Source organism: Cygnus olor, chromosome 5 (assembly GCF_009769625.2).
Source record: "Cygnus olor isolate bCygOlo1 chromosome 5, bCygOlo1.pri.v2, whole genome shotgun sequence".
NCBI lineage: Eukaryota > Metazoa > Chordata > Aves > Anseriformes > Anatidae > Cygnus > Cygnus olor.
In genome coordinates this window covers 35456180-35481740 of record NC_049173.1, presented here as the reverse complement: position 1 = coordinate 35481740, position 25561 = coordinate 35456180, and the positions used below count along the sequence as shown (strand labels likewise).

Sequence of the window (25561 nt, the reverse complement as noted above, 5' to 3'; positions counted from 1 at the left end):
TGGCCCCATCAGAGAGAAGAGCTTCGTAGTTCAGATGTCTATACAGATACACAGATAGCTGGAACCTGTCAGCATTCATGCCTTTTACTCATCTAACCTGAGCAGTTGATGACAGATGTGGATGGCTAGAAAATTTTAATCTCTTCCAGTATATTGAACTGGGGTTTCAGTTGGGCCTACCTCTGGTTCTGATTGAAGATCCAGGTTGCTCCTTACTTATTGTGAAGGGGTTCTCATAATTCTTCTTGATATAAATTCAGATTTTAGCACTGTGGCAGGAATTCATACATGTGAGCTTTCCAGCAGCTGTTCCATCTTGAACATATAGTCACCATTTCCTCTCAGATCCTGCTGCTGTTTCAGGGTGGAAGGCGGTGGAGATGCTGTTCTAGCACAGTAGGAAAACGGAGCTGGGGAGTGTTGAAAAGAATTAAAGAAGGACGGAGGGCACAGAGAGCAGCAGCTGCTGTTGTTACAAGTGAAAGCACTGCAAAACACTGTCCTTTTCTTTCCTTCCCCCGCACACCCAGGCTTCGGTGAAAAGAATGGCAAACAGAATAATATATGCTGTTGTGTCCCAGGTCATACAAGGAGAGCAAGAGCCATTAAATCCAGAAACAGACCTTGACCCTGTTTTGTGAAGGTTTCAGACAGATTCACCAATCCAATCTGTGTTGTTTCTGTTTGAAGGGGAGGCAAAAAGGATTAATGCTGAATACTGCATCTGGAGAAGCTTTTAAAGTAACAAGTTCATTGAAGCTCAGAGAAAGACACAAGATTTGTTTTGCAGTGGAAGATTTAATAGGCTGCAGAAGGCCCTGTTCCTCTTGACCATTTTTTCCTGGAATCTGTTGACTAATTTAAGGGGGCTGGATGGTCTAAACTTTTAAATGCTAAATTTAGGCCAGATGTTAGACATATGACAGCAATTTCCAGGCTAGTGCAATGGCACAAAGATACAAGTAAGCACCAGAGCCATAACCTGTTACTTTTTGTAGGGGGTTGTCCCAAATGTTTGATGCTGTTCCTAGTTGTCTCCTCACAGAATGTCTTCATCCCATCTGGCTGAAAGCCTCCAAGATGCTAACTACGTGGAGACTGGGAGCCCTACCAGCTCTGGTGAGCTGCTTGCTTCTCTAGCCTCTTCTTCAGGAGCATCATGTGGTTTGGGCCTAGCTCCTTATCTGCCTCTTGGTTCAGATGCCAGGAGGAGCTGAGTGGGCAGTATGTTACCAGCAGTGACAGGCTGTCGGGGCAAGGGATGATTCCCACAGCTGTCTCTGTGAACCTGAGAAGTGCCTGGAGTGGGAGATGTGAGAGAGGATGCTAGAGAAGAGAGAGTTTTCTGGGCAGTAGGAAGAGGAGATGATCAGTCTCAAAGATCTACCTCTGTCTGACACCAACACCACCCAAAAAAGATGCTTTTCTTACAGCTTACCGCTTTGCTAGCGGTGTGAGGATGTTATAAGCTGCTTAAGAAAAGCTTTGCTGTTTCTGTGCATGGAACTTGTAGCAAAAGGGTTGTTTCCTCATTTCTTGTGGCTGTCCTACCCATCTGAAAATGATTTCACAGTTGAATAGGGCTGTGATGCAGATCTAGCCTATGTTTTGGCTGTTGGCCTCAACTACATAGAGAGTGTACTTAACCTCTTATGTAGGGCAGTGCTAGATTGTTTCTTCCCTGACTTGACTTGAAAGAGAGCTAGTAGCATGGGTGTGTGATAAACGGTACGTAGTCTTTCCTCAGTTTCTTAAGAAGGCTAATCCAAAGTGAATGAAAGTCTGTTCATACAAAAAGCTCCTAAAGCTTAATTTTCTTATGAGTCACATGACTGGCATTCAGTATATAGTGACAGAAGCTTATTTTCCCTGCTCCTTGATAGTTTGCACCAAGAATTTGGTGCAGCTGGGTTTTCAGCACTTAGTAGTTTTTATATCCAAAAGGAAACATAGTAAAGAACAAGGTTTTCATCCCTAGCACTCTGGATACTGGGAATGTCAAAATGTGTTATATATGGACTTATAGAACTGTAATGAGTTGTGTGGGTTCAGCAAGGCCTAGCACTATGAGGAAAATGGTTGCTTGACATAAGGTAACCTGAAATATCCAAATGCTATATCAAGCATGTTTCATTTCAAGTACTTTTTATTTCTGATCTGATATTCTCATACAACAATGATTTTATATCAGTAGTTGGATTGTTATAAGTGATATACATTCTTCAGTTCATCTGGATTTAATAGGCCTGGCCAAATGAGCGGTATATGAAGTTTTAATATTAAAAAGGGGTGTTGTTACGACAACTATTGAGATAAACATTTCATTATTGATGCTTTTATTTTATGCACTGTGAAAAAAAGGTTTCTTCCTCTTTCCTTTACCTAATTTTGAAAGAAACTTGGACTAGATAAAAACTATGCTAGGAGCATCTAATCTCTCTCTTCTTTCTGGGCTCATTCAACAGGTCATGAGGTCATGAGAAAGTGGCCATGAGAAACAGGCAGTTTCTAGCGACCAAAGCGTCCTTTGTCACAGCTATAAACTTTGGTGAATGGTGCTTCACGTGGGTTTGGTTGCTGCAACTCACAAGAGGAAAGATAAAGTAGCAAGAGGCAATGCACCAGTATAGAACTGTGGTCCCAAATAAGCATAATGCCCCAGTTTTTAGGAACTGTTGTATCCTGTTGTATGCTGCCTTTCCAGTTTGTGTGGCCTAAACTCCTTTCTAGCTCTGCAGAAGGGCTGTAACTACTGGTGGCTGAATCTAGTTATAGCTGCCCAGGACAAATGGTAGGATTTTAAACAAGCACGATCACACAAGGAAAGACATGAAGCTTCACGAAGCCACGCAGGATGAATGTAGGGTACAGAATGTTAACCATGGAATTTCTTACCTTGGGTCGGTTGAAGTCATTACAATCTTCAAGGTTTTGTCATGTGTATAAGTAAAAGGGTGGGAGGGCAGACAAGCAGCAGCATGCATCTTCCACTGTGCCCGGGGATGGTGTTCTCATAATATCAGAGGAAAGTTCAGGGAAATATTTGTGCTCAGTAATTACATTCTGGCTTTCTGTGCAAGGTAATTTCAGTCTTTGCAGTTGCCTTCATCTATCCAGGGAGTGTAGTGATAAAATCGCTTTTCTTCTCTTGCCTTCATTTTAGTTCCACCTCAATTTTTCCTTTATGGTGTCTTAGCTTTCCAACCTACAAGCAGCAAAGAAGTAAGCAATTCTTATCAGTCATTTTTCTATTCCCACAGACAGAGATGAAGAACTTGTTCCTTCTACTCATGCTAGCAGTGATGCCACCTTCTGCATTTTCAGTAAGTAAGCTTTTCTGAATACTTACAAGAAATTAAAGATATTTTTGCTAAGAACTGTCAACATCTGTAACTTGAGTATTTTATAGAAAGTACATGTTATGAAAAATCTAACGTGACAATTAAAGAAGAAAATTTGTCTCTAGGGTTGTTATCTGCCAAGTAGTAATCACTGCTTCAAAATGACAGTTATCACTTGAAATAAGAAGAATAAATCTTTGCTTGACTGATTTAGACCACTAAGACCACACAAAAGAGAAAAGTCATATGGTTTAGCTTTAATTGGGGAGATAATATTTATATCAAACCAATTCAATAGAGGCAGAAAAGGAACATAGCTATTAGGAGCTGGGGTTCCTGTTCCTTTCTGAGAGAGATGTGGGATCTTTCTGAAGTAAATGCAGTTTGAGAACAGTTTCTCTGAATTTCATTTCAATTACATTAATGAGTTGGACAGTCTGAGGTAAAATGTGACCTGCTGAGTAGATGGGAAGTGTAAGCAAAGGAAGAAGTGATACATTACGTGTAAAGGAACAGAAAGGAGGAAAAAAAATAAAGAGGTAATTATTACCCTGAGTAAATGTTTAGTGGGAGTAGTGAGGAATTATAAATATGTCACTGAAATTAATGAGTCCACAACATTTATTCACCAGTACAGTTATGAAATTATATTCCCATATTCATCATTTGCAAATGCTTTGTAGGCTTTCTTTTGAAGATCAAGGACGAGAGGCCAGAAATCATGCAGAATTCATTAGCTATCATAGACTTTGCGATTTACAGATGGAAATATGCTTAAATAAAATTTTGTTGTCTCACATCTGATAGAAGATGATGCTGTACGTTAAAAGAACCAGAACCAGAATATACTATATTCAGTTCATCTGTTTACCTGTCTATTTGCAACCTCATGTTTTTTTTGGAAGGGAAATGACTGAAACACCCTGTAACTGCAAAGGCTGACATTTCTCTGTAGCATTAGACTGTCCCCTGCGTGCAACCAGTAGCTCCTGTTGAAGGCATGCTGAATGAAGGGAAAATATTTTGCTTGGCCACTACTTAATTTCAGCTTCCCTGACATGGTGTCCCAGCCCTGACATCTGTCCAAGCTATAAAAAGACAGGATGATCTAGCAGCATATAGGCGTTCTGCTGTGGTGATTCTCCATTTTTTTTCTGGGAGGGAAGATAGAAATGGTGTAGGTTTTGAATGAGCCATTCTTTACCAGTTGTTAATGTGTCTGGGCTGGACTGTAGTAAGAAATGGTCAGCTTGTGGGAGTTGGAAGGACTAATTGTAGTGATGACAACTCAAGTTTGTGCTAAATTGGATTATGCACCAAACGAACAGTGGGGCTGTGTGAACTCCCACAGGTGGGACAGCTCTGGAAAAGCAGTGCCTGCATGCCTGTTTCACTGTTGCAGAGAGGAGTGGTAGCCCTGCTGTTATAAGCAGCACAATTTTACACATATATGATGGAAGAAAGAAAGAGAAAAAAAGGGTGAGACTGAAAACTGAGACAGGGAATACTACAAGGGAGAAAAATAAGTTAGAGAATTGCATACCTTTCTATGCCAGTCTGTACTCCTTTAGGGCTTCACCTGCAATGGCAGGCTTATTGAAGAGTAACTTTAATTCATGTCACATAACGTTGAAAAAGTCTCTTCTCTGTGCCTTCCTTTTATAATTCCCAGAAGCAGAGGTATGAGATTATTAGGTGGCATGGTACATTTCCCCACAATGAAGGGGAAACACTTCCTTTAATGTATAGGAGCATTTCTCTAAAAAGGTGAGTCTCTGTCACCTTAACTCTGCCAAACATTGGACCCAGAGCAGCCTTGCAGCCGAGACAGATGAATTTTTATATCGAATGAACTGCCAGTATAGCAGCACGTGGGTGGAAAGGTGGGTGACCTCCAGGTTTGCAGTGAATAGTGTACACCCCAGGAAGAGTTTGGTGGTGGAAGAACTGAAACCAGCAGAAAAGGCACAGACTAGCATGTGTAGGTTGTATTCCAGAATGAGACATTTACCTTTAGATCCATCCTATCCGCTTATACAAATTATTGCTTCTGGACACTTTTTGTCCCAGAAGCAGGAAAGCATGAGTTTGTAAACACACAGACTGATAGTGATAATGGAAGTACAACTATAAATGTCTGAGCTGCAGGTTTACATGGAGAAGATTAGTCTACAGGGATTCGTGTCTGCTTGTGATTAAAAGGTGTAGTTTGATGCCTGCTGTTTTTCATCTCTTTTCCTATTTTTGGAGTGGAGTTGCTTGTTTTTGCTTTGTTGATTGTTAGGCTAGGGAAAGCAGCAAGTGGAAGAAGGGAAGAGATGTGGACAGGGCCAAGACTGTCAGAGCAGTTGAGGCCATTGCCTGCATCTGCTGTGAGCTTGCAGTCTTAGAGTGGCTGTTTTTTTCTGCCAGATATGGCAGACAGCATTAAGGGCCAAGAAAGGGACTCCTGTTTGTAAAAGCCACTGGCTGCAGAGAATTTCCTGCCCAGTGCTCCATCCTTGGTCAGATTCACCAGGCTCTTCTTCCCTTCTTTACTGATAGAATATGGAGAGGGTCTTAGAGTGTGGAACAGGCTGCCCAAGGAAGTTCTGGAGTCCCCATCCTTGGAGGTATTTAAGAGACGTGTGGACATGGCATTAGGGGACATGGTTCAGTGGTAGGACTCAGTAACTCAGGTTGGTGGTTCGACTTGGTGATCTTAAAGGTCTTTTCCAACCTAGATGATTCTATGATTATTGTGCAGCACCTGTGGTGTCTGTCCCTTTATACCAGGCTTTAAAGGATCTAGAAAAGGAGGTCATCTGTTACATGTAGCTCCTTTATTGTTTCTGCTGTGGTAGTAGCTGGAAACTACATCTTGATGGCCAGGAGGAGTTGTGTTAGTGGCTGTTACAAACAGAAAGCTAAAAAAGAATAGTCTAGTGCAATTTCAGGCCATCCTGTCATTGCTTCTAGGAAAGTTGGGAACAGTGGCAATAATGGAAAATGCCAGTTTTTTTTCATGACTCCTATTGTGTTTTTGGAGAAGGATGAAGTGATGTAAAGGTAAAATTGCCTGGGTCCTGCCTGATAGCGTTACTGCTGAAAGAACAGTGCCTCTGGTGATTTAGAGAAAATGAATGCTGAAGATTTTCCATGGGAATAACTTTTTTTGTTGTGTGCATGTATTTAGCATGATTGTGTATGTGCATTGTATACTTTGGGGTTGCTTTCTGTTTAGTAAACATGACATTCATCAGATTTCTCTGCCACAATTTCATTTTTACAAGTGTGGTTTCACATTGGCAAATTTTTACAACTAGAATTCTTCTTTCCAGATTTGAAATGTCTTATCCACACATATCATGTTACTATTTCAAGGAAAAGCTTATTATCAAGGGGAAGAGTTTAACTTAATGCTTTATTATCTCTATGCATTAGTTGTTAGTTAGATCATGTCCAATACTTATATTTGTTCTTAGATTGTACTGCAGGTGTGCTTAAAGTGAAAGCTAGTCTGAAGCTTGACTGAAAATCATATTCAAATGACTTCCATCTGGACAGCATTGCTTTCTGTGGGTGTACATTTCTAGGTTAAAATGCTGTTTTTAATTTCTTCTGAAGCAGTGAAGGTTGTTATTGTTTAAACATTGTTAATCTGTTGATTAAAATTCTAAACCCCTTGACCAGATCTGATGGAAAGGTTGAAAGGTATATAAGGACCTTAAAGAAACAGTGAAAATTACTGTGAGGAGAGAGTAAGGGGAGGAGATTTTTTAAATGTTCTTATTGAGGGAAAGGATAAAAAAAAAAAATAGAATAATTGTACTGGGTAGGACCAAAGGTTTATTTTGGTCTATATCCTGTCTCCAGCTACATCATAAACAAATGTTTAGAAAAAAAAAGTAAGAAGAATGGCAAATATGTACAATTTTCCCTAATGACCTTCCAGTCTCCAGTCACTTGTGGGTTATGAACCCTTTGAGCTGGAATCTATTTCACTTCCCCTGAATTTGTTCAGTGTCTCCTTGAAACCATGTAGACTTCCAACTGCACAGCATTTATATCAAGACAACAAGATCCTGTTCTCGTGATTAGTTCATATATCATCATTTTATTTTTCCTACGTTTGTTTTTATCTTTTGGTCACCTATTTGTCATCCATGCAAGGACTGCTTAGCTTCCTTCAAAGCTTTAGGTGAATGATTTTGTTGAAAGCTTCTTGGAAATCTGAATGTATCAGACAGGTTACCTTTGCTCACGTTTGCTAATCTGTCAAAGAACTGCAGTAGCTTTAGAAGGACATGCCTTTAAAAATGCCTGGTTGACGCTTTCCCAAATATACTGTATTTATGCAGGTGTCTGCTAATTCTGTTCTCTGTTATAGTTTCTATTCATTTAGCTAGTAGCTGTCAGTTTTATAATATGTGGGTATACAATTCCTTGGGTTCCCCCGGGATCCTTTGGTAAATTAGTGCCAGACTTTCCGCTTCCCAGTAATCGCATACAGAAGTAGTTTTAGCTGACGGGGTTGTCTGGCAGTATGTAATAGTTTATCCATTTCAGTCTTGAGTTCCTGGTAAGTCCTTTGGATAAACAGTTTCTAGTGACTTCACACTGTTTGTTTTGATCACTTCTCCAAAATAAGTCTGTGGTCATAAAATGTTCTCATTCCCTTCTTTGTGGAGTTTTCTGAATGTCTCCTGTTTCTTCCACAGGGATTCCAAGATCTAATTTAACTTCTCTGCAGTGGCTGTATCTTTTTAGATTGCTCTTTTTACACACTAGTCAGCTCCAGGCCACCCAGACCTGTGGAAGGTTTCTGTTTCTGAAAACTATTACCTGCTCTGTCCACTAGCCAGCAAATGAGCACAGTCCAGTGAGGCAGCACCTTCCCAGTTCTGCGGTAGGTGAGGCAGTTGCTGCAGCCTTCCCAGCTGACAGGAAAGCAGGGAATGTGGAAGGAGCCAGGTATATTGTGTGACAGTCCATAACAAGGTAGAAAGAGTGAGGAGTGTTAGGGAGTGAACATAGGAAACGTGGGAATGAGTTGGGAACTATGAGCGTGTGGGTTAAGCAGTGTAGGGAGAACCTGAAGTGTTTGGGGGAGCTGAAGATGTAGGGGAACTGATGGATTTTAGTGAGTTTGCTAGAGAGCATATACTAACAAGCCAGGGCTAAGATGGTAGAGGGGAGTGGAAGGAGATATATGCAGTGAGTGTAAACCACAAGCCATTAAAACTAATGAAGCCTTGTTTTTTCTTCTCCTCTTTGTGAAGCAGTTTGTCTTAATAAGCTGCTCTCTTCTTCTGTACCATTTTGTGTTTCGCTTCCCGCTGTCACCATCTTATTCACTCTCATTCTTGTTTTTCTAGGTTCCTTCAAATGCAATTCTTTGATTGCTTATTCATTATTCATAAAAAATGGTACTTGGCATTCTTCACCTTCAAAGCTCTTTACAAGCCTGCTGTGTCTGAGCCAAGATCAATGGTTAAGACAGAATTATAAAAAATGCTTTGTTCATGTGGTTCTGATTCATTCACCTATTTTTTGTTGCATTTTAGGCTAATAGCATGGCTGGTTACATATAGATTTATCTTGAAAATACTTCTATTGAATAGTAGCATACATCTACATTACAAATGTCTGAGATACACTGAATGTTCTCAGCCCCCTGACAATTAGGTACAAATGTTGAATACTGCATCTATGCAGGGCTTAGCTGCATGGAAGCGTTATGGGCGGTCATCATAGTAGTACAGGGCAGGTCTTCTGGATAGAAAAAGAAGGAAATAGTTCATATCCTGGCTTAAGCGTACACTCCAGGCCTGTTGTTCTTTCAGGGCCACTAGGCTTTACTGGCCCTGACCAACCTCCCTCCACTCTGCCCGTAGCCTGGGATGCCATTTGAGGCCCTGGGGTTGTCAGCCCTGACACAGTGACACTGCAGCAGGGCCAGTCTCCAGCTCCCCACAGCCCTGCCCTGCCTGGGCACAGGCCCAAAGAACCAGGCCCACCCACAGGCCCATGTCCTGGCCTTGGCCTGTCCTATCCCTAGGGATAGGCCCAATGTTTGGGCCTGGGCTTCCCCCAGCCTGCCCTGCTCCCTGTTTGGGGTGGTGGGATAGGCCTGGCTGTTAGGCCCAGCCCTGCCCTGCTGCCCCTAGGAGCCCTCACCATTGGCCCCCTGCCCACAGGGAGCAGCCAGCCATCCTGGCACCTTGACAGTTTTTTTTGTTTTGTTTTGTTTTTTGCTCCCTCATTAACCTTTCTGTTAGCAATTAACTATTCTCTAAGCAATTATTATTCAAACTTAGCAAAGCTGCATTTTTCCCTGGAGACTTCCTATTAGCCAAGGCTTTGGCAACGAAACCATTATGGAATAAATGACCGCAGTGATAACTTTCTTTTGTAAAGCATTTGTTTTCACCCTCCTTTCACAGATGTTTCAACAATGAGGCTACAATTCAAGGGTGTGTTAAACTAAACATAAACCTTTCAGAAACTGTAAACCCCAGAAAGCTGATGTTTATCAAGCAACAGTAGCGTAGTGTTATTTGAGAAACAGTGAGAAAGATTGAAGAGACGCACTCTATTTTGACTATAGTTTTAAACTACAGAAGTGCTGCATAAAATGACAGTGACACATAGGGAACCGATTCCATATTACTCATCTTATCATAGGCAGCTGTGTCTATTTTCAGTGGATAACAATTTTACAGGGCCTTGTACTTCCAGTAGAAATAATTTCAAACGTTAACTTACAACGTCAATAATTTCCCACCAGTCTTGGTGTTGGCACTGAAGTTTGTTATTGTATCTGAATGGAATCTCCTAACTGTGTGATGCATTTCCAGAAGTCAGCAACTTTTCAGCAAAGAGATGCTTCAATTGCAGCTCAATGGAATAAAGGTATGTGAGCTGCTGGGCTATAAGTGAGCACTAACCTCATCTAAAACCTCTCAGGCATAGCATGGATATCAGTAATCATGTGCTTTTAGCAGTGACCATTGGAATGGTATAACATGATGTTTTATTGATGCTTCTCAGTTTGGAAAGGCAGCATAAAGAATCACAGAATAATTTAGTTTGACTATCTCTAGGCCACTAAAGGTACCCACTGAGCAGGGAAAGACTGGGTGGAAGAACTTGGCTGGGATTTAGTTTGTTTGGACCTGTGACTACAGACCTTCACTGCTCACTTTGGACTGTATAGTAAATTGATGTTTGTTTTCATAGCTTGTTGATAGCATTGGAATTGTATAAAGTTATTATTTTAAAATTATTTTGAAAGTTGTATAAAATTATTATTTTAAATTATAAATTATGCTGACTTGGTAGTCCACGTTCAGGTATATGAACTTTGTAGATCATCGCATTCCTGCAATGCATGACTGGGATGTGCAGTCCTCTGTCGTGTATAGTTTCTTATCCATCTCATCAAACTGACTGAGAAGTGTTTCAAGGGCCCTTTTTGAAGTGTTTCTACATACTGCCAACATTTTTAGTCAAATCCCATTCATAGCAGCTTTTCCAGTGCATGTTTCATCTATAAAAATATATATTATATCCTATATATTCTACTATTTAATGCTATATTTAGTACTGTTAGTACTATTTAGTACTACATATTCTACTGTATGCTGAGATTCTCTTTAAAGGCAAAGTCTGTGGTTCCAGTGATTCAGAGACATAACTCTTTTATTTGCCTGTTACATCAGATTCAGTTGGCCTGATAACTACAGATGCTCCAACTATATCAGTAATGCATTTATCAAGGAATTGATGAAAACAATGCACTGTTCATAAAAATGAAATCGTTGACCTTCTAAACTTTCGGACCACCACAGCCTGTTTACTAAAGAGCACTGAGAGCACGTGGTGCCAGGGTCACGTGTCTCATCAGTGTCGCCAGAAGATAGACATTTCTGTTGTTTTAAAAGGCAATAGAGCTAGACAGAGCAGCTGGACGTTAACTGACTGTCCTTTCTGAGATTTTCAGAAGTCAAGTAAGATGCTTGTGTACTTCCTCTGGCATTTCCTGAGACGGTAAAATATATACTTACTGCAGATAAATAAATAGTCTACGTTCTTATATGCATGCAAAGCTGAAGCGAGGGGAGAATGAAGCCAAGTGAATTGGTAACAGTCATGAAGTTTTTAGACTTTTAGTTCCAGGGTCCAGCAGGGCCTGGGATTTAGTCATACTGGCTGACAATAGATAAAAGCATTCCAGAGTCTGAACAGAGCAGAAACAGAAATTAGTTGATAGTGTCTTAAAACATCTTGGTATCAGATTAAATAATAATAGATTTCATATGTATTATAAATATTCTGCTTTATATTTGCCTGTATGCACATGCATGCAGTTCTTGAAGTAATGAGGACTCTACACAGATTTCTAAACATGCAAGTTGAGTCCTTATTATAAAATGTTTCTAACACCATACAGTTTTGGAAGGCTTCTTCTGGCTGACACTTCTTTTGGGGTGTACATAAATGGAGTGATACTGAGAAAATGATTGTTCCTGCACTCTGCTTATGCATAAGCCTTACAACAAAGAGTCCCTGCAGATTTTGCTCTCTATAGAAGAATAAAGAATCCTACTTCTGTAGGAGGGATATTGGAATATTTATCACTTTGGTGTGTGTGTCAGGGAAGGGTTTTCTATCCTAACTGCCTTCCAGTAATCTGACTTTCAAATGCTCCTCCTCTGGATTTTTATCTACATGTTTTCTTCTCCCTTATGCTGACTGAAAGGTTCCTTGTTTCCAGGGTGAGCTAATACTGCTCCTAAATCAGTCAGCTGATATAGAGGAATAAGACTGTAGAGAAACAGAGTGGTAGCTTGTTTCATTCTTTGGGGAGTAAGGGAGGAGGGATTACAAGGGGCAGAATTAGGTGCCTGAAAGAAAAACTTGGGAAAATAAGATGCTTTTCTGAAAGCTAAAACTCTATTGATGGGATTACTCCTGGAAAGGCGAATGAAAATGCAGAAGACTAACACTGAGCTGAATATTTGGAACAAAAGAATGGGAGAAAGGTTTGGCAAGGGGTCAGGGAGATGTTGACATGGCAGAGAGAAGGTATGTGAAAGTGGCTGTAACCTGGGTAGTGCCACTGGGTGAGCAGGGTGAAGGCAAACAGAGTTAGTCTGAACCAGAAAACTGGTCTTGAAGGATTTTGCTTGCAGGGGCGTTAGAAAGAATTGCACAAAACTTGCAAAAACCAAAAGGAAGTCAAATAGCATGAGCCAGGAAGAAGGTGCTTCACATTAGAGTAACAGAGGCAGGAATAATATGGGGTGGATCTGGAGCTAGATAGTTGTGGGTATTGTGGTAGCAACTGCATAAATATGGTAAGATGATATCTCTGACTGAGTTGCTCTGCCAGCAGCAAGGAATTACTCCTTAAAAGAAAGTGAGAGAAAGAAAAAACAAGACTGTAATTCAAGGACTTAGAGTCAAGTAGGGAGCATGTGCAAAAAATTACAAGAACTGTCTGAATGACAAGGGAAGATTAACCTGTGCATCTTGCCCAAGCTGGATTCATTGGATAATATATTAGGATAGTTCCTATTTCTAGCAGAGCCTTGGATGTCTTATGGTTAACTGAAGTAAAAAATGTGTTTGAAAAGTGAGGAGCTTGTGCTTTTTCTGTAGGCCCTGGAAAGTGACCTGAGTTGGTGGAAAGTGTGAGCTGAGTAGGTTTAATAACCCTGCTATGGTGAAATTCTCCATATCTAGCATGTATCTTCGCTCCGGCAAAAAACCGTTACGATGGCATTTACCAGCTAGTAGCTTACATTGAGGATGCAGGAGGGACAAGAGGAAAGAATAGTAACAGCACAAGCGGGGAGCTGTAGAGGATGGTGATGTGGGGTGCTGTACTCAAGTCACAAAAGGGACTCTGTGAATCTAGAGGATGGATTCCAAGCCAGATCTAGTGGTTATGTAGATTTGGGGTATAGTGTGGGTGAAAGGGAATTAGACTTAATCTTAATAATTTTTTTACCTTTTATTTTCAATAATTGGTTGTAATTACACACTGAAATAATGGCCTTAATCTGAAGTAGCCAAGTTAGGATTGGCCTGCATGAACCAGCAAGCAGTGAAACTGCACTGCAAATAGATAATGACGTCGTGAAGTGATGCCTGCTTGCAATACCCACCTCTCAGAAGCTGATCCTTAATGTGCAAGAAAAGAGACACCTGGACCTACCAAGGCCATGTGCAAGTCTCACTGCACAGAGTTAACAGACTTTTGCTGTCTTTCAGTGCATGAATAACTACTGCAACTAGATGACCACATGGATTCTTGTTTGAATAGATAGATTCTTGTTAGTATAGATAGAAAGCTGATTAAATTCCCAAATGTGCACCTATCTTTGTAATCCTTCTACCAGAGCAGAAATGTGGCTTGTTGTCCACGGCCTGAGTTCTAGAGTAATGTACCACAAGCAACAGCTACTGTGGATCCTCACGTGTTGCTGAAAGAAAATCCAGACTGTTAAAATGAGAGGAAAAAGGAGATGGAGATTGTAAAGATACATTTTCTGACTCATTTCTATGTCTTTCTCTGCCTTTCTGCTCCGTGTTAACACAAATACCTAAATGCCCAAATGTTATGCATTACCTTCTCAGCTGTATAATGTATACATAAATTGCCCTAACTGGTGCAGCAAACCATGTCTACAGCAAATCCCCTACAGTGTCGTTCCCTGCATTTACTGCATTTACTGTCTTTTATTTACTGTCTTTTTTTAAAAATTGCATCTTGCAATTATTCCTTTTTTTTTTTTTTTTTTTTTTTTGAGCCAAGGATTTGGGGTTCAGGGATTCTATTGATCTGGTCTGGAGTGACAGTGCTCATAGTCCCTGAAGTAAGTTTGTCTCTACTGCCTTGCCAAGAGGGAGATGTTATCCTTTTGCAGATGGCTATTCCAAAGTGCTGAGATTCTCTCTAGGAACAGACAAACAGTTTAAGGGAAATTATAACGTTTGATGTTCTGTATGGCTTCAGGAAGCTAATACTACTAGTTGTTAGAGGCTTGGCTTTTCTCATGTATTGTTCTCTGCCATCTTTCATACTAGGAATAGAGCTCAGCAACAGTGTCTTTTGTAAGAGAACAGATAGGAGCTCTGCTTCATTTTCATTGTTTTTGGTTTTCCTGTGTTGCCATGTCTGTTTCATATGTCTGTGTTTTGTATTATTTATAGAGCCGCAGGATGAAGCGGCAGACTGATGTCTGGGGAAGCTGGGGTGAATGGGGCAAGTGCAGTCGGAGCTGTGGCGGTGGAGTCAGCTTTCGGCAACGGCACTGCTATTCCCAAAGGTGAAGGATAACCTCCTTTTTCTTTCTTTAAATGTGTTTTTCTGTTACTGAGCTCCTGCATGTATGGTCCAATATACGTTCAGAACCAAAATTGCTTTGTGTTTGGTTCCAGGCGAAAAAAGTCACCTGCGTCCACTTTACATGATCCTTAGCATCAGTCTCATCACTGCTCTTTTGAAGACACTCTTTGACATGTCTTTGCTTTGCCTCCTTTGCTAGAAGACAGTGGTCTCTCTGTGAGATCTGAGGCTGTATAATTGGTATGGCAGCAGCTGTTCAATCAGGTCTAGTGTGGAAAGCCTGGGGGAGTGGGGAGAGAGTTCAGAGCATCGTGTTTCTCTCCCAAGAGCCAGTGGCTGTGCCAAGGTTTTCTCAGACTTATGATTTCCAAGAAGGTAAATTGCCCCAGGAGAAACAGAAGAGTGGAGTTGTCTCAAGCACTGATAATGCAGTGCCATCTCATTTGCAGCTGGGTTAGATGTAGTGATGATAATGACTGGGAGTGCGCATGTAAGGAACAATGGACCTGAGAGCTCCTGTTGTGAATAAAAAGCAAGAAAATTAAAATAAAATAAAATAAAAAAACAGAGCCTCAATAACACCTTGAACAAAACCAACAGCCTCTTTATATTTAGAGAAATTAGTGGTGGGGGGTGTGTTTGTCTGTTTGTTTTTTAGTAGAAGAATCCGGTGTTATCCAGCACTGCTTCTCCCCATCCAGCTTAAAGAAAGGTCTTTTTTAAAGGCTGCCTGTCATAGGATACACCTATGTCTTGTTGCCAAGCCAGAATCCCATGGGGCCTGTCTCTCCATTTTAGAAGTGCTGAGATATTAGACATTTGTTGGCTTTTCAGATCAATTTCCTCCACAGCTGTTATTTTCCATAATTCTCAGCTGGAAACATTTGACCGGAACCAGGGTGTTGCACACTTTTCGTGGGCATATTTCTCTTCCCTACTAATGGGTCTAGTATGTGCATAAACAGCATGATAAGTGAAGTGCATACCTATTCTGAATTGGCTACTACTCTCCTGCCCAAAGCACGTGTCTGGGTCAGGTAAGGACACATCAGCTTGTGCTAGTGGACGAAGGACAAAAAGCTCTGCTCCTATTAATTAGCGAAAAAATAACCCTGAAGAACTATCCTGCAGTTGTTCTTGGTGAGCGTCTCATTCATGCCAGAATGCAAACCATAGCAGAAAATACCACTAGAAGATATAAATTTGTTTTAATAGAAAAAAAGTGCATTTTAGTTATTTTGCTGCTTCAGGAAACTGTGAGTATGATATGCTCAATGTGAAGGTGATCTGTATTGTTTACCATTAGATGATTTTTTGCCTGTGTATTCTTCAGAGAGCTTCATGTTTTTTTTTCTGTCTTTCAGGACAGAAGGTGCTTCCAGTTGTATTGGACCAACTCGGAGCTATCGCTCATGCAATATTCAGGTACAATACTTGTTTGTAGTCTGTTTTTTTTGTTTGTTTGTTTTGGTTTTGCTCGCCTGTTGCTCCTTTTCCCCAAAAAAATCGTTCATGTTCAGAAGTAATTGTTAGATTCTGTTTCTCTGGCATCACTGAGGAATGATGTTCATCAACAGTACCTCATCAAAAGAATATTGGTCCCAGATGAGAATTTATGCTGCTGATTTTATATGGGAGCCAGGAGGGACAGGTTTTAATTGTACACTTAATTGTCCTCCTTTTCATAATGGCCTTGTGCAAGTGTTTTCTCCTCCAAACAGAGCTGCCCAGAAGGCTCCAGGGATTTCCGGGCAGAGCAGTGTGCAGAGTTTGATGGGACAGAATTTCAAGGAAAGAAATACACATGGCTTCCGTATTATGGAGGTAATAAGTCTTACAAAGTAGGGTTACTCTTTATCCCTGACTATCAAAAGTTTGTTTTGAAGTGACTTTAATGTATTTGACTATACTTTCATAGTAGGTACTTCGTTAGCTGGAGTAGCAGGAGGGTTTGAGGCATGGAAAAATGCTTTTGCTAGCAGCAAAGCATTGCTGTCACGAAGACACAATGGGCCAAGAGACACAAACCACTGCAGCAGTATGTAGTTGTCTATTGTAACAGTTGTTCTTTCAGAAACATTGCTCAAGAAAGCTGGAACTTCCTGCAGCTAGATCCTAAAGTAATAAAGAAGCAGCAGCTCTGCTGTATTTTTCAATATTGGTGGAAATACTAGCACAACAAATGAGAAACAAATGCATATGATTAATAAGTCCTTCAGAAGACATGACGTATCTTGCAGTTGGCCCACACTTTGTGAGGAACCAATTCAGAAGGCAGGTATAGGAACCCAGAGGTCCTTGGTCTGAGCTTTGACATAATTAACAGTGGCTTAATGAATTATGAGGGATTTCAAGTTGGATTTAAAGTTTTGCTTGTTGGCTGTTCAAATAACAGCTCTCTTGTGTTCTGTACCAGCACTTGTTCTCATCCTAGAAAGCTTTGTACACAGAACAAAGAACAGTCCTACTAAGGAACAACCAAATATCTACCTGGCATCCCCTCTCCACCACTAGCCCAAAAGGGTGCCCAAGGAAAAGGATATGTGCACTGAGGCTTTTTCAGGGTACTTTTCCATAACCCAGCAGTTTGTGACCCAGAAAGTCATTCAATATCTGTCACTTAATATTAGTCCACCCCTCTGTTTCTGCTCCCGTGATCTAATACCAGGCTTCTGATGCATTAGCAAGCCGTGGTATGCAATGTTTGTTTTTTTCTCTCCTGCCAGCACCCAATAAATGTGAGTTAAACTGTATTCCCAAGGGAGAAAACTTCTACTACAGGCACAAGGAAGCTGTGGTAGATGGGACTACCTGTGAACCTGGCAGGCGGGATATCTGCGTAGAGGGAGTTTGTCAGGTGAGTCATTGCTGTTGCTTCCTTCCTTTACCATTATTTCTGTCAGTCTTTCAGGTGCTTCCCTTTGTTCTTCTTGGCCCTTCATAATTATACCTGAAAAGTGCATTCATTCAGTTTCTGAGGTGCTGAGGAACATGTTAACAGCTTTTATTTGTCTGTCTCTGGAAGTGAAACAGAAGATGCCAACTCTGTCCTTCCCCTGACAACTCCTTCCCTGACTTCCCAGACTCCCTAGATTCAGGTTTTCTCTTGAAACCGATCCAACATTTGGCCATTTTTTCTTTCTTGTTCTCATCATTATGGTTTATTTATATTAATGCCCCTGTACTCTGACAGGCCGTTGGCTGCGATAACATACTGGAATCTGCCAAGAAGGAGGACAAGTGCCTGCAGTGTGGAGGAGATGGCAGTACTTGCTATGGTGTGAAGGGCACTTTTGATGTGCCCAACCTTCCCAAAGGTACAAAGAATCTGGGTAGTTTGGACAGGTGAGAAGGGAAGAATTAAACCTAAACCGAAGCTGCTGCAAGGGCTGGTGGGAACACCTGCTCACATTATTGATGTAGGCAAGCTTGGGCGTTCACTTGAAATGTTAGTACGGCACGTGGCTCTTCAGCTGATTTACCATCAGAGAGTGTATTGATTGCCTCACCCTGGGAATCACTTCCTTAGTCTCAGTACAGCCTAATGTACTTGCCATGCTGCTGGTGTCTTTCCCTGTTCCAGCAGGTGCTATAAATGTACATATGAATATTTCTATATATCTCCTTCATAAGACTATCCCCCTACCCAGTGTCTTGACAGCCCCACCAGAATTTCTGCGAGGCTAGAAATGGAACCGCATCTTCTGCATTTGGCCAGTTTTGAGTCCTTTCAAGGCTATAACTGCACTGTGATCAAATCTCTCTGGGAAGAGCTCCAATATTGAACTTGCTAAAATCCTAAAGGTTTTAATATCTGAAAAACAGACTTTGCACTGACCCCTGTGCTTACTTTTCTGAGTTGGAGTTGCAACTTTATGTACATGAACTCGCCTCTGGAGAGTTTTTGATGAAGCTATTCAGAATACGGATAAAATGGCAGCTGAAATGCTTCGAGCCACCGTCATAAAGCTCATCCAGTTGTTCAGGCACCAATGAAACTCGGAGAATTATTGGCACAGAAGTGTGACTTTTTGATATCCACAGATAGATATTGAATAATCCCTTTCATTTTTCTTCAGGGTACAATCAAATCTTTATCATCCCCATTGGAGCCACCAGCATCCAAATTAAGGAGGTTATGGCCAGCAGGAACTTTCTCGGTAAGACTGATATCAGAACCTGTGTTTCAGTCCGTTTGGACTCCAGACTGCATTAAAATTTGGTTTTCAGGTACAGTGGGCTTTGGGCCTTGAGACGTTGATACGGCAGAGGAAAAAATTCTTTGAAAATCAGGATCTGAATATTGAGTATCCTTGATGTGTCAGTGATGCTCAGCTCTGGGCTTCAGGTTTACCTCATTTTCAGTGACTAAATGGTAAAGGTAGAGACAGGACAGGAATATGCTGGAGGGATTTGGCTGTGCAGCAAGAAACTTCTTTCTCTGCAGCAGAGCTGGCAAGAATTGTCTGAACATGGAGCAGCTTCTGGCAAGAAAGCACAAGAGGGGGGTCAGCGTTGTTGGAGGATGATATTCACCTTTATTTTCTGCACCTGTGATTCAGTATTAAGTAATAACAGGAGCAACCCTGTTGAATTCTTATGGTCCTCTTTTGATATATGTTTTTTTGCTGTGTTGGTAGATGCTGCCATATTAGATTGTCATTACACTTTAGAGGATTGCAATATTAATGCAAAGGAGCTGGGGCTCAAATGGTGGAGCTCTGTGGGTTGCCAGTACCCTGAAAGTCTAGAGCAGGCACTGTCTTGCAGAATCTAGAACCAGGATTCAAGTTATAGGTGTGTTAATTTACTTTCTTTTCTTCTCTGGCATGTGGGTTTGTCCAGCTGTCAAGAACGTGAGAGGGGAATATTACCTGAATGGGCATTGGACCATTGACTTCAGCCGGGCTCTGCACATAGCTAGCACAGTTATGCACTATGACCGTGGCTCAGAAGGTGATCTGGCCCCAGAGCTCCTCCATGCCAGGGGCCCTACCACAGAACCCTTAATTATTGAGGTAAGTGGCTGTGCCTGTCCCTACTGATACTCGCTCTCTTGCTTTGCGTAGCAGCCCTTGCTTTGTGCAGTGGGAGTGCATTGGTGGGGACTACGTGGGAAAGACTACAGGAGAGTAACTGGGCCCCCAGGAATCTAGCAGAGCTGTAGACCCTTAAGCTAGGTGTTTTTCTTGTAGAAATCACGTGGTGTTCTGCTCTGGTGCTGTTGCCCAGTAAGGAGACGTGCAAGGCTTGGTGTTGCCTGTTCCCTTGGGTTCTGACTTTAAGAGGAGAGTCAGCACTGAATGGGGTTGGGGGGAAGGGATAGGCTCTAGGGCAGTGCATGTTATGGTGTGCTGTAGGCTGGGTCAGGGTATTACTGTTACAGAGCATGTAGATCTTCTGCCTATGAGAGAAATGAATGCACCCTTCTCTGAAACATGATGCTCCCTAGAGCATCACAGAAGGCAAGGAGAAAATACAGTCTAGAGAATAAGTATTCCTTGTACTGGAGCGAAACAAGTCAGCTTGAACCCTCAGGCACAATGGGGAAATGCTGTGAAGGGGAAAAGTGCTGCTGCTATTTCCATGACTTTATCCCATGCTTTCATAGCTCATCAGTCAGGAGCCAAACCCAGGGGTGCAGTATGAATACTACCTGCCCGCGCAGGGACAGACCTCAGGTTACAGCTGGAGTTACAGTTCATGGAGTGAGTGCAGCTCTGAATGTGGAGGAGGTAAGGGAACAGGACCTGGTCTCTGGCAGCTTGGTTCGGGGTTTATATCCACACCCTGAGGACACTGTGTGACTGTGTGCTGCCCTCTGCAGCTGCTTCTCAGCGGTTTCCTGCTGGAAGACAGCACAGATCTCTACAGAGGGCCATTAAGGTTTTGTCAAGGGAGAGTCACACATGGAATCACAAGAGACTGCCCCTTGCATTGTCCTTTCTAATTTCACATCTTAGTCCTCAGACTTGTTACTAGAATCTGTTAAGACTCTTCATGAGTTACCTTTGTTTTGTTTTGTTCAGCTTCACTTCTCTGTGTCCTTTTCAGGCCTTTTCAACCACTTGAGAGGTCCTCTCGAAGCTGACCTGGCCTGCAAAACTGAGTTTCGTCATACCTCTATACCTCTCTCATAGCCTGCAAGATTCCCTCTCTCTGAGGGGGTAGATAGTTGGATCTCCTGGGGTGTCACAACATGTTCAGTTTGCAGCTTCTTCCATGAGCAAAGCTATGGATTTTTAAGCTAAAAACCAAATGAACAAACAAACAAAAACAGCAATCAAGCCAAAAATGTCCAGCTAACTAGTCTGTAGAGCTGCTATCTGTTTCTTCTGGTCTTCTTTGCTGATGGTCATTTCAATAACTTTTGCCATGCTGTGATTGTAGGAGCTGATGTTGTCTTTGCTGGGCACTCTCATCCTGTAGAAAGCATGAAGAGTTCCAAGTTTTTTTCCAGTGTCTACTCTTTACAAGATTGATCTTCTGGGTCTAATGGGAGGTCCACAGATCTGCTGCTGCTTACTGCACACACCAAGCAACATTCCTTAATAAGCAATATATGGATGTGGCCCTTGTCTTGGGAGTCACAATCCACTTCAAATAACAGGAAAAGGCCCCTAAGCTGCACAGAACTATTCTGTCTCTTCTGCATTTCCTGTGGACTCAGATACTGTGGGTAGACATCATTCATACGTATAGTGACAGGCCAAGAGCTGCACCTGACTCTTTTACAGGTTGATGGGTGCAGGTGTGAATTCTGCACTACTTTAGGATCTTGTCTTGGCAACACCACTGTATTTCAAACATAAGTTAGAATACTCTCTTGATTCTCCTTTAGGTTTCCAATCCCGTTTGGTGTTTTGTACCATTGACAATGAAATTTATCCAGACTATATGTGCAGGAATAAACCACAACCAGACAATAACCGGACATGTGGCCGTCAGACTTGTCCCCAGACAAAACGGTAAGGTTTCCTTTCCATTTGTGGGCTCTAACTTCTTCCTGAGGTGCTTTTGGAGCCAGGAAAAAGAGTGACCCTCCCACTACCACCCTCCAGCATGGTGCTCTCCAAGGAAATGTTTCACTTCTTAGAGAAAGCCCAAGACAAAGGATAGTGATGTTAACTTTATAACAAGCATTTTTATGTGCAAAAGGGCTTGGTGTGATCATTTCATAGATCAATTACATTTTCTTTCTAGTATCTGATTGTGGAAGATAGTCTGCTAGCCCATATAGGATATAGGAAACAGATTCTGTGGTTTTTGTTCTCTTCAACTGGAGCTTCTGAAAAAAAAAAAAAAGAGGAGTAGGTCTGAGCCAGTATAATTTTACGTCATTTCTGCATTTTCAGTGTCATTGCTCTTCAAAAGAGATGAATCCTGGAATCTATTTCTTCTCTAGCATTTTCAAATCCCTTTACTGAAACATTTCCCCTTTGTCCCTTGCTTACATAGCTATGCAGTTGTCTTTACTTGGCTCTTATGGGCATCCAGACAGGTAACCAGAGCCTCAACTGCATATCTCTCTGTGTATCTGGTGTGTATTGTGGAGGCCTGTGAGTGTGCTGTTGTGGGCAAGAGGGCACCTGAAAAACTGGGAGCATTTCTGAATACATGGTAGCCCCTAGCTACTTGCTTTAAGTACTTTAAATCCTTTGTTCTGTGTATAAAGGACTTCTTACATCTATCCTCCACAAGCCTGGAGCCACAGCGGAGCACGGAGCTCTCAGATGAAGAGGTAATGAGGAGACTACAGAAAGCACAGGAAGGCAGCTGCTCTCTTCTGCTCCCAGTTTTCCACCTAGTTGCCTACTGGAGGATGTGGGGGCTTTCCTCTGGCACTGGTGGTAGAAGGTGGTGCTTTGCTTTTGATTCTTGCCAATGAAAATGATGGTGGAGGGTGCTGGCTGGGTCCTGGCTAAGCTTTGCTTAGGTGGTTGTGAGTGCTCCTGGTAACCTAACTTTTAGGGGACAGTTTCTTCATAGCTTTTGGCTAGATAATTACTGCTTTTTCTCTGGAATTAGGCTAGAGAGGTAAAGAAATGTTCTGGAAATTTTTTGTTTGGTTAATGAAGATAAATAACAAAGGAAAAAGAGCACGGTGGATTAGGGCCATTGAAACATTGGCCAAAATTCCAGTGTGCCATGGAAAACCTTCAGAGTTCTTCAAAAGCTCTTCTTTTTTTGGCGAAGGACCCATATCATGCAGAAAATTGCCTATATACTGTGGCGAGTGCAAGGATATGACAGATACAATAGTTACAATGTACAGCGAGGTATTAGAAGTAAAAAAGATCAAAGGCAAAACAAGTGCTCCCTAGCAAACTGCTAATAGCTTATGACTTGCCTCTGGTGATGGTCCTATCCTTATGGCTGACCTTGTCTTACAAAGGACTTGAAACACGTGTCGGAGAAGATGTCTTGGCTGGCAATTGAGGGAAGCCGTAGGTGAGTCTGTTCAGTTGATACAGCCTTTCTAATGCTGTACACTTGCTTTACAGGAGGCAGAATAGAGATTTTTGTGTTTTTTTTTTTTTTTTAGCCCCTTTGGAACCTCTGAAAAATCTCAATTGATGAATTTGTTTTGAATCCAGTAACCGCAGCACTCTAAGTGGCTTGTACTTGAAGTAGTAGTTCTGTTTCCAAAGGGAATATCTTATTTTATGGTAAATGGTGTTCAGTTTTGGGCTGGTGTGTGCATCTGTAACAGTAGAGAAGAGCATCTTCAGGAGATGAACATCTGCTGTGGAATTTCTGGTAGGGTGAGAATATGAATTGGCTGCCTGAAACTCAGTCCAGGAGTGATGAGAGCAGACCAGGGCAGCAACTGGGAGGGTAGCAGAGAAAACATGAACTGCCGTCACTCTCTTGCTGGGGCTTATGTGATGGAAAGGGAGGATAGCAGACCACTGTGGTGTCCCCTTTGCATCACCAGTGCCTTTCAACTGCACCCCATGCTGGAGTCTGGAACGAAACATCATGCTGTCCCTGAAGCCAGGCCACACAAGCTATGCTCCCAGCCACCTGGGCAGCACCAAGACACAGGAACAGACAGGGGCAGGTATTTTAGCATCCAGCGTGTGATTATTTTGTGGATATTTCACCTTCTGTTAGCAAGGATATAACATTTCTATAACAGCTTCAGTGACCAAACACAGAACTATCTAAAAATCTAAAATCTATTTAAAGAATTTTTTTTGCCTTTTTTTTTGTGTGCTTCCATTAGATAATTTAGCCAATGGGTGGAATAGACCAGCTTTCTATTGGTCAGTCGGTTTGGTGATGTTTTCTGTTTCTGTTAGTGGCTGGAGTATAATGGGTAGTTATACTGCTGTGGACTGCTTTTCTTTTAGCTGATCTGGATTGTTTTCCTTTTGTTTGTTTTTTTTTTTCCTTTCCCTTTGGTGTTCCATTCCAGACATAATATTTTTGCAAATGTCAGGAGACCAAAAGCCATGGAGAGAAATCTTTCCCCTCATGGAGAGCTGTGCAATTCCAAAGTAACAAGTGCTTAGTAGTTGGGGATTTGTCTCTGGGGTGAGACTACTCTGCATTGCCAGTTAAGCTGGGCAGCGCTTGGTGAAATGGGAGCTTGCCTCTGACTCTCTTCTGCAAAGAGATATTTTCCTCGTCTGACTGCAACAGAGATGTGACACTGACTTCCCTTGTGCCTCTGGGCAGTTTGGCTGGGCTGTTATTTGTTTGCTCCATTCTGTGACGTGCAGGTGGACAACGGGGGAGTGGGGACCCTGCTCAGCTACCTGTGGTGGAGGCACCCAGACTCGCTCCGTTTACTGTGTGGCATTTGATGGCCAGAGCTCTCAAGGGGTCGTGGACAACGCTGAGTGTATGGCCTTTGCACAGCAGCCTCGCAGCAGTCAGCCCTGCAACATGAGACAGTGTGCAACCTGGAGCACAGGTCCCTGGTCAGAGGTGAGTTTGTGTGTGGGAGGCAACTGCCATTTGGCATCTATTAAAGGAGGATCTGCCAAAGCTTGGGGGTAAAGAGGCAGGCATCTTTTCTGGGACTGTAAAATGTGTGTGTCCCTAGATAGGTAATGGGCAGAGGTACAAGACTTGCCCCTGCTATCCTCAAAACAAGTTCTCTAGGTTGCTATCAGCTCTGCCTTCCTATAAATTCGTTCTTGTTCCTCAAAGCTGTTCGTGACCTTGCACCCTTGTTCCTCTCACCACATGCTCGCTTTCTTCTCCAGTCTCCCAGTCCTTTCCCCACTTCTGTAATTTTATCAGATCCACCAGACCTTGCTGAGTTCCTGAGCCAGGCCTTGTGAAGGTGGAGGGCAGGCGTAAGAGCTGCTCTCCCTCAGCTGACGATGTGCAGTAACTCTCCTCTGTAAAACAGGAGCTCATGGCTCCCACTTGGGCTGTTTATTTCCATGCATATTGCTGCCTCAGCATTACTAGCCTCTGGACGGCGGTACTAAATCACAACAGTCAGTAAGCAAGATGCTCCTGAACTGCCGGTGACCTGCTGTTTGCTGTAGGCTCTGTATCAGTCCAGGGCATCTCTGGACACAGCTGCAGCGTGTGTTTTTGATGCCTGTATGAATTTGAATCTACAGGAGAGGAAACCCTTCAAACAGTATGTGCTCAGTGCTGCCAGCCATGCACATAGAAGGCATCCTGCATTCAAAAGTCTTAGAAAGTAAAGATAATATGTATCATTGAAGTGCATCTACTCAGTCCCTAAAGCACAGAGAATTTCTGTCTTTTGAAAGAAGTACATGCATGCTTGCAACATTTGATTTACAATCTTTTGGTACTTCTTTGTCTGAGTAGTGCAGAACATAAAATGCAACTCTGAGGCACTATAACCTAGATTGCAAAATCTTTTTTTTTTTTCCTCTCATCAGATGTG

General features: G+C 42.1%; 1 protein-coding gene across 7 annotated transcripts in view; it reads left to right on the top strand.

Annotated features, from left to right (window-relative positions):
- Positions 1-25561, top strand: part of PAPLN (papilin, proteoglycan like sulfated glycoprotein) — a 71547-nt gene that overhangs the window by 28567 nt on the left and 17419 nt on the right. For 5 of the 7 annotated variants that reach the window (XM_040558458.1, XM_040558456.1, XM_040558455.1 and 2 more), the window contains 12 exons: positions 3261-3323; positions 14544-14659; positions 16044-16104; positions 16401-16503; positions 17406-17536; positions 17873-17996; positions 18759-18839; positions 19525-19697; positions 20291-20414; positions 21521-21647; positions 22355-22420; positions 24408-24615. In XM_040558458.1, the coding sequence (XP_040414392.1) occupies positions 3267-3323; positions 14544-14659; positions 16044-16104; positions 16401-16503; positions 17406-17536; positions 17873-17996; positions 18759-18839; positions 19525-19697; positions 20291-20414; positions 21521-21647; positions 22355-22420; positions 24408-24615 (1371 nt within the window). In that variant the 5' untranslated portion in view covers positions 3261-3266. The remainder of the gene's footprint in view (positions 1-3260; positions 3324-14543; positions 14660-16043; positions 16105-16400; positions 16504-17405; positions 17537-17872; positions 17997-18758; positions 18840-19524; positions 19698-20290; positions 20415-21520; positions 21648-22354; positions 22421-24407; positions 24616-25561) is intronic. The other 2 variants (XM_040558460.1, XM_040558459.1) reach the window with 1 other exon arrangement.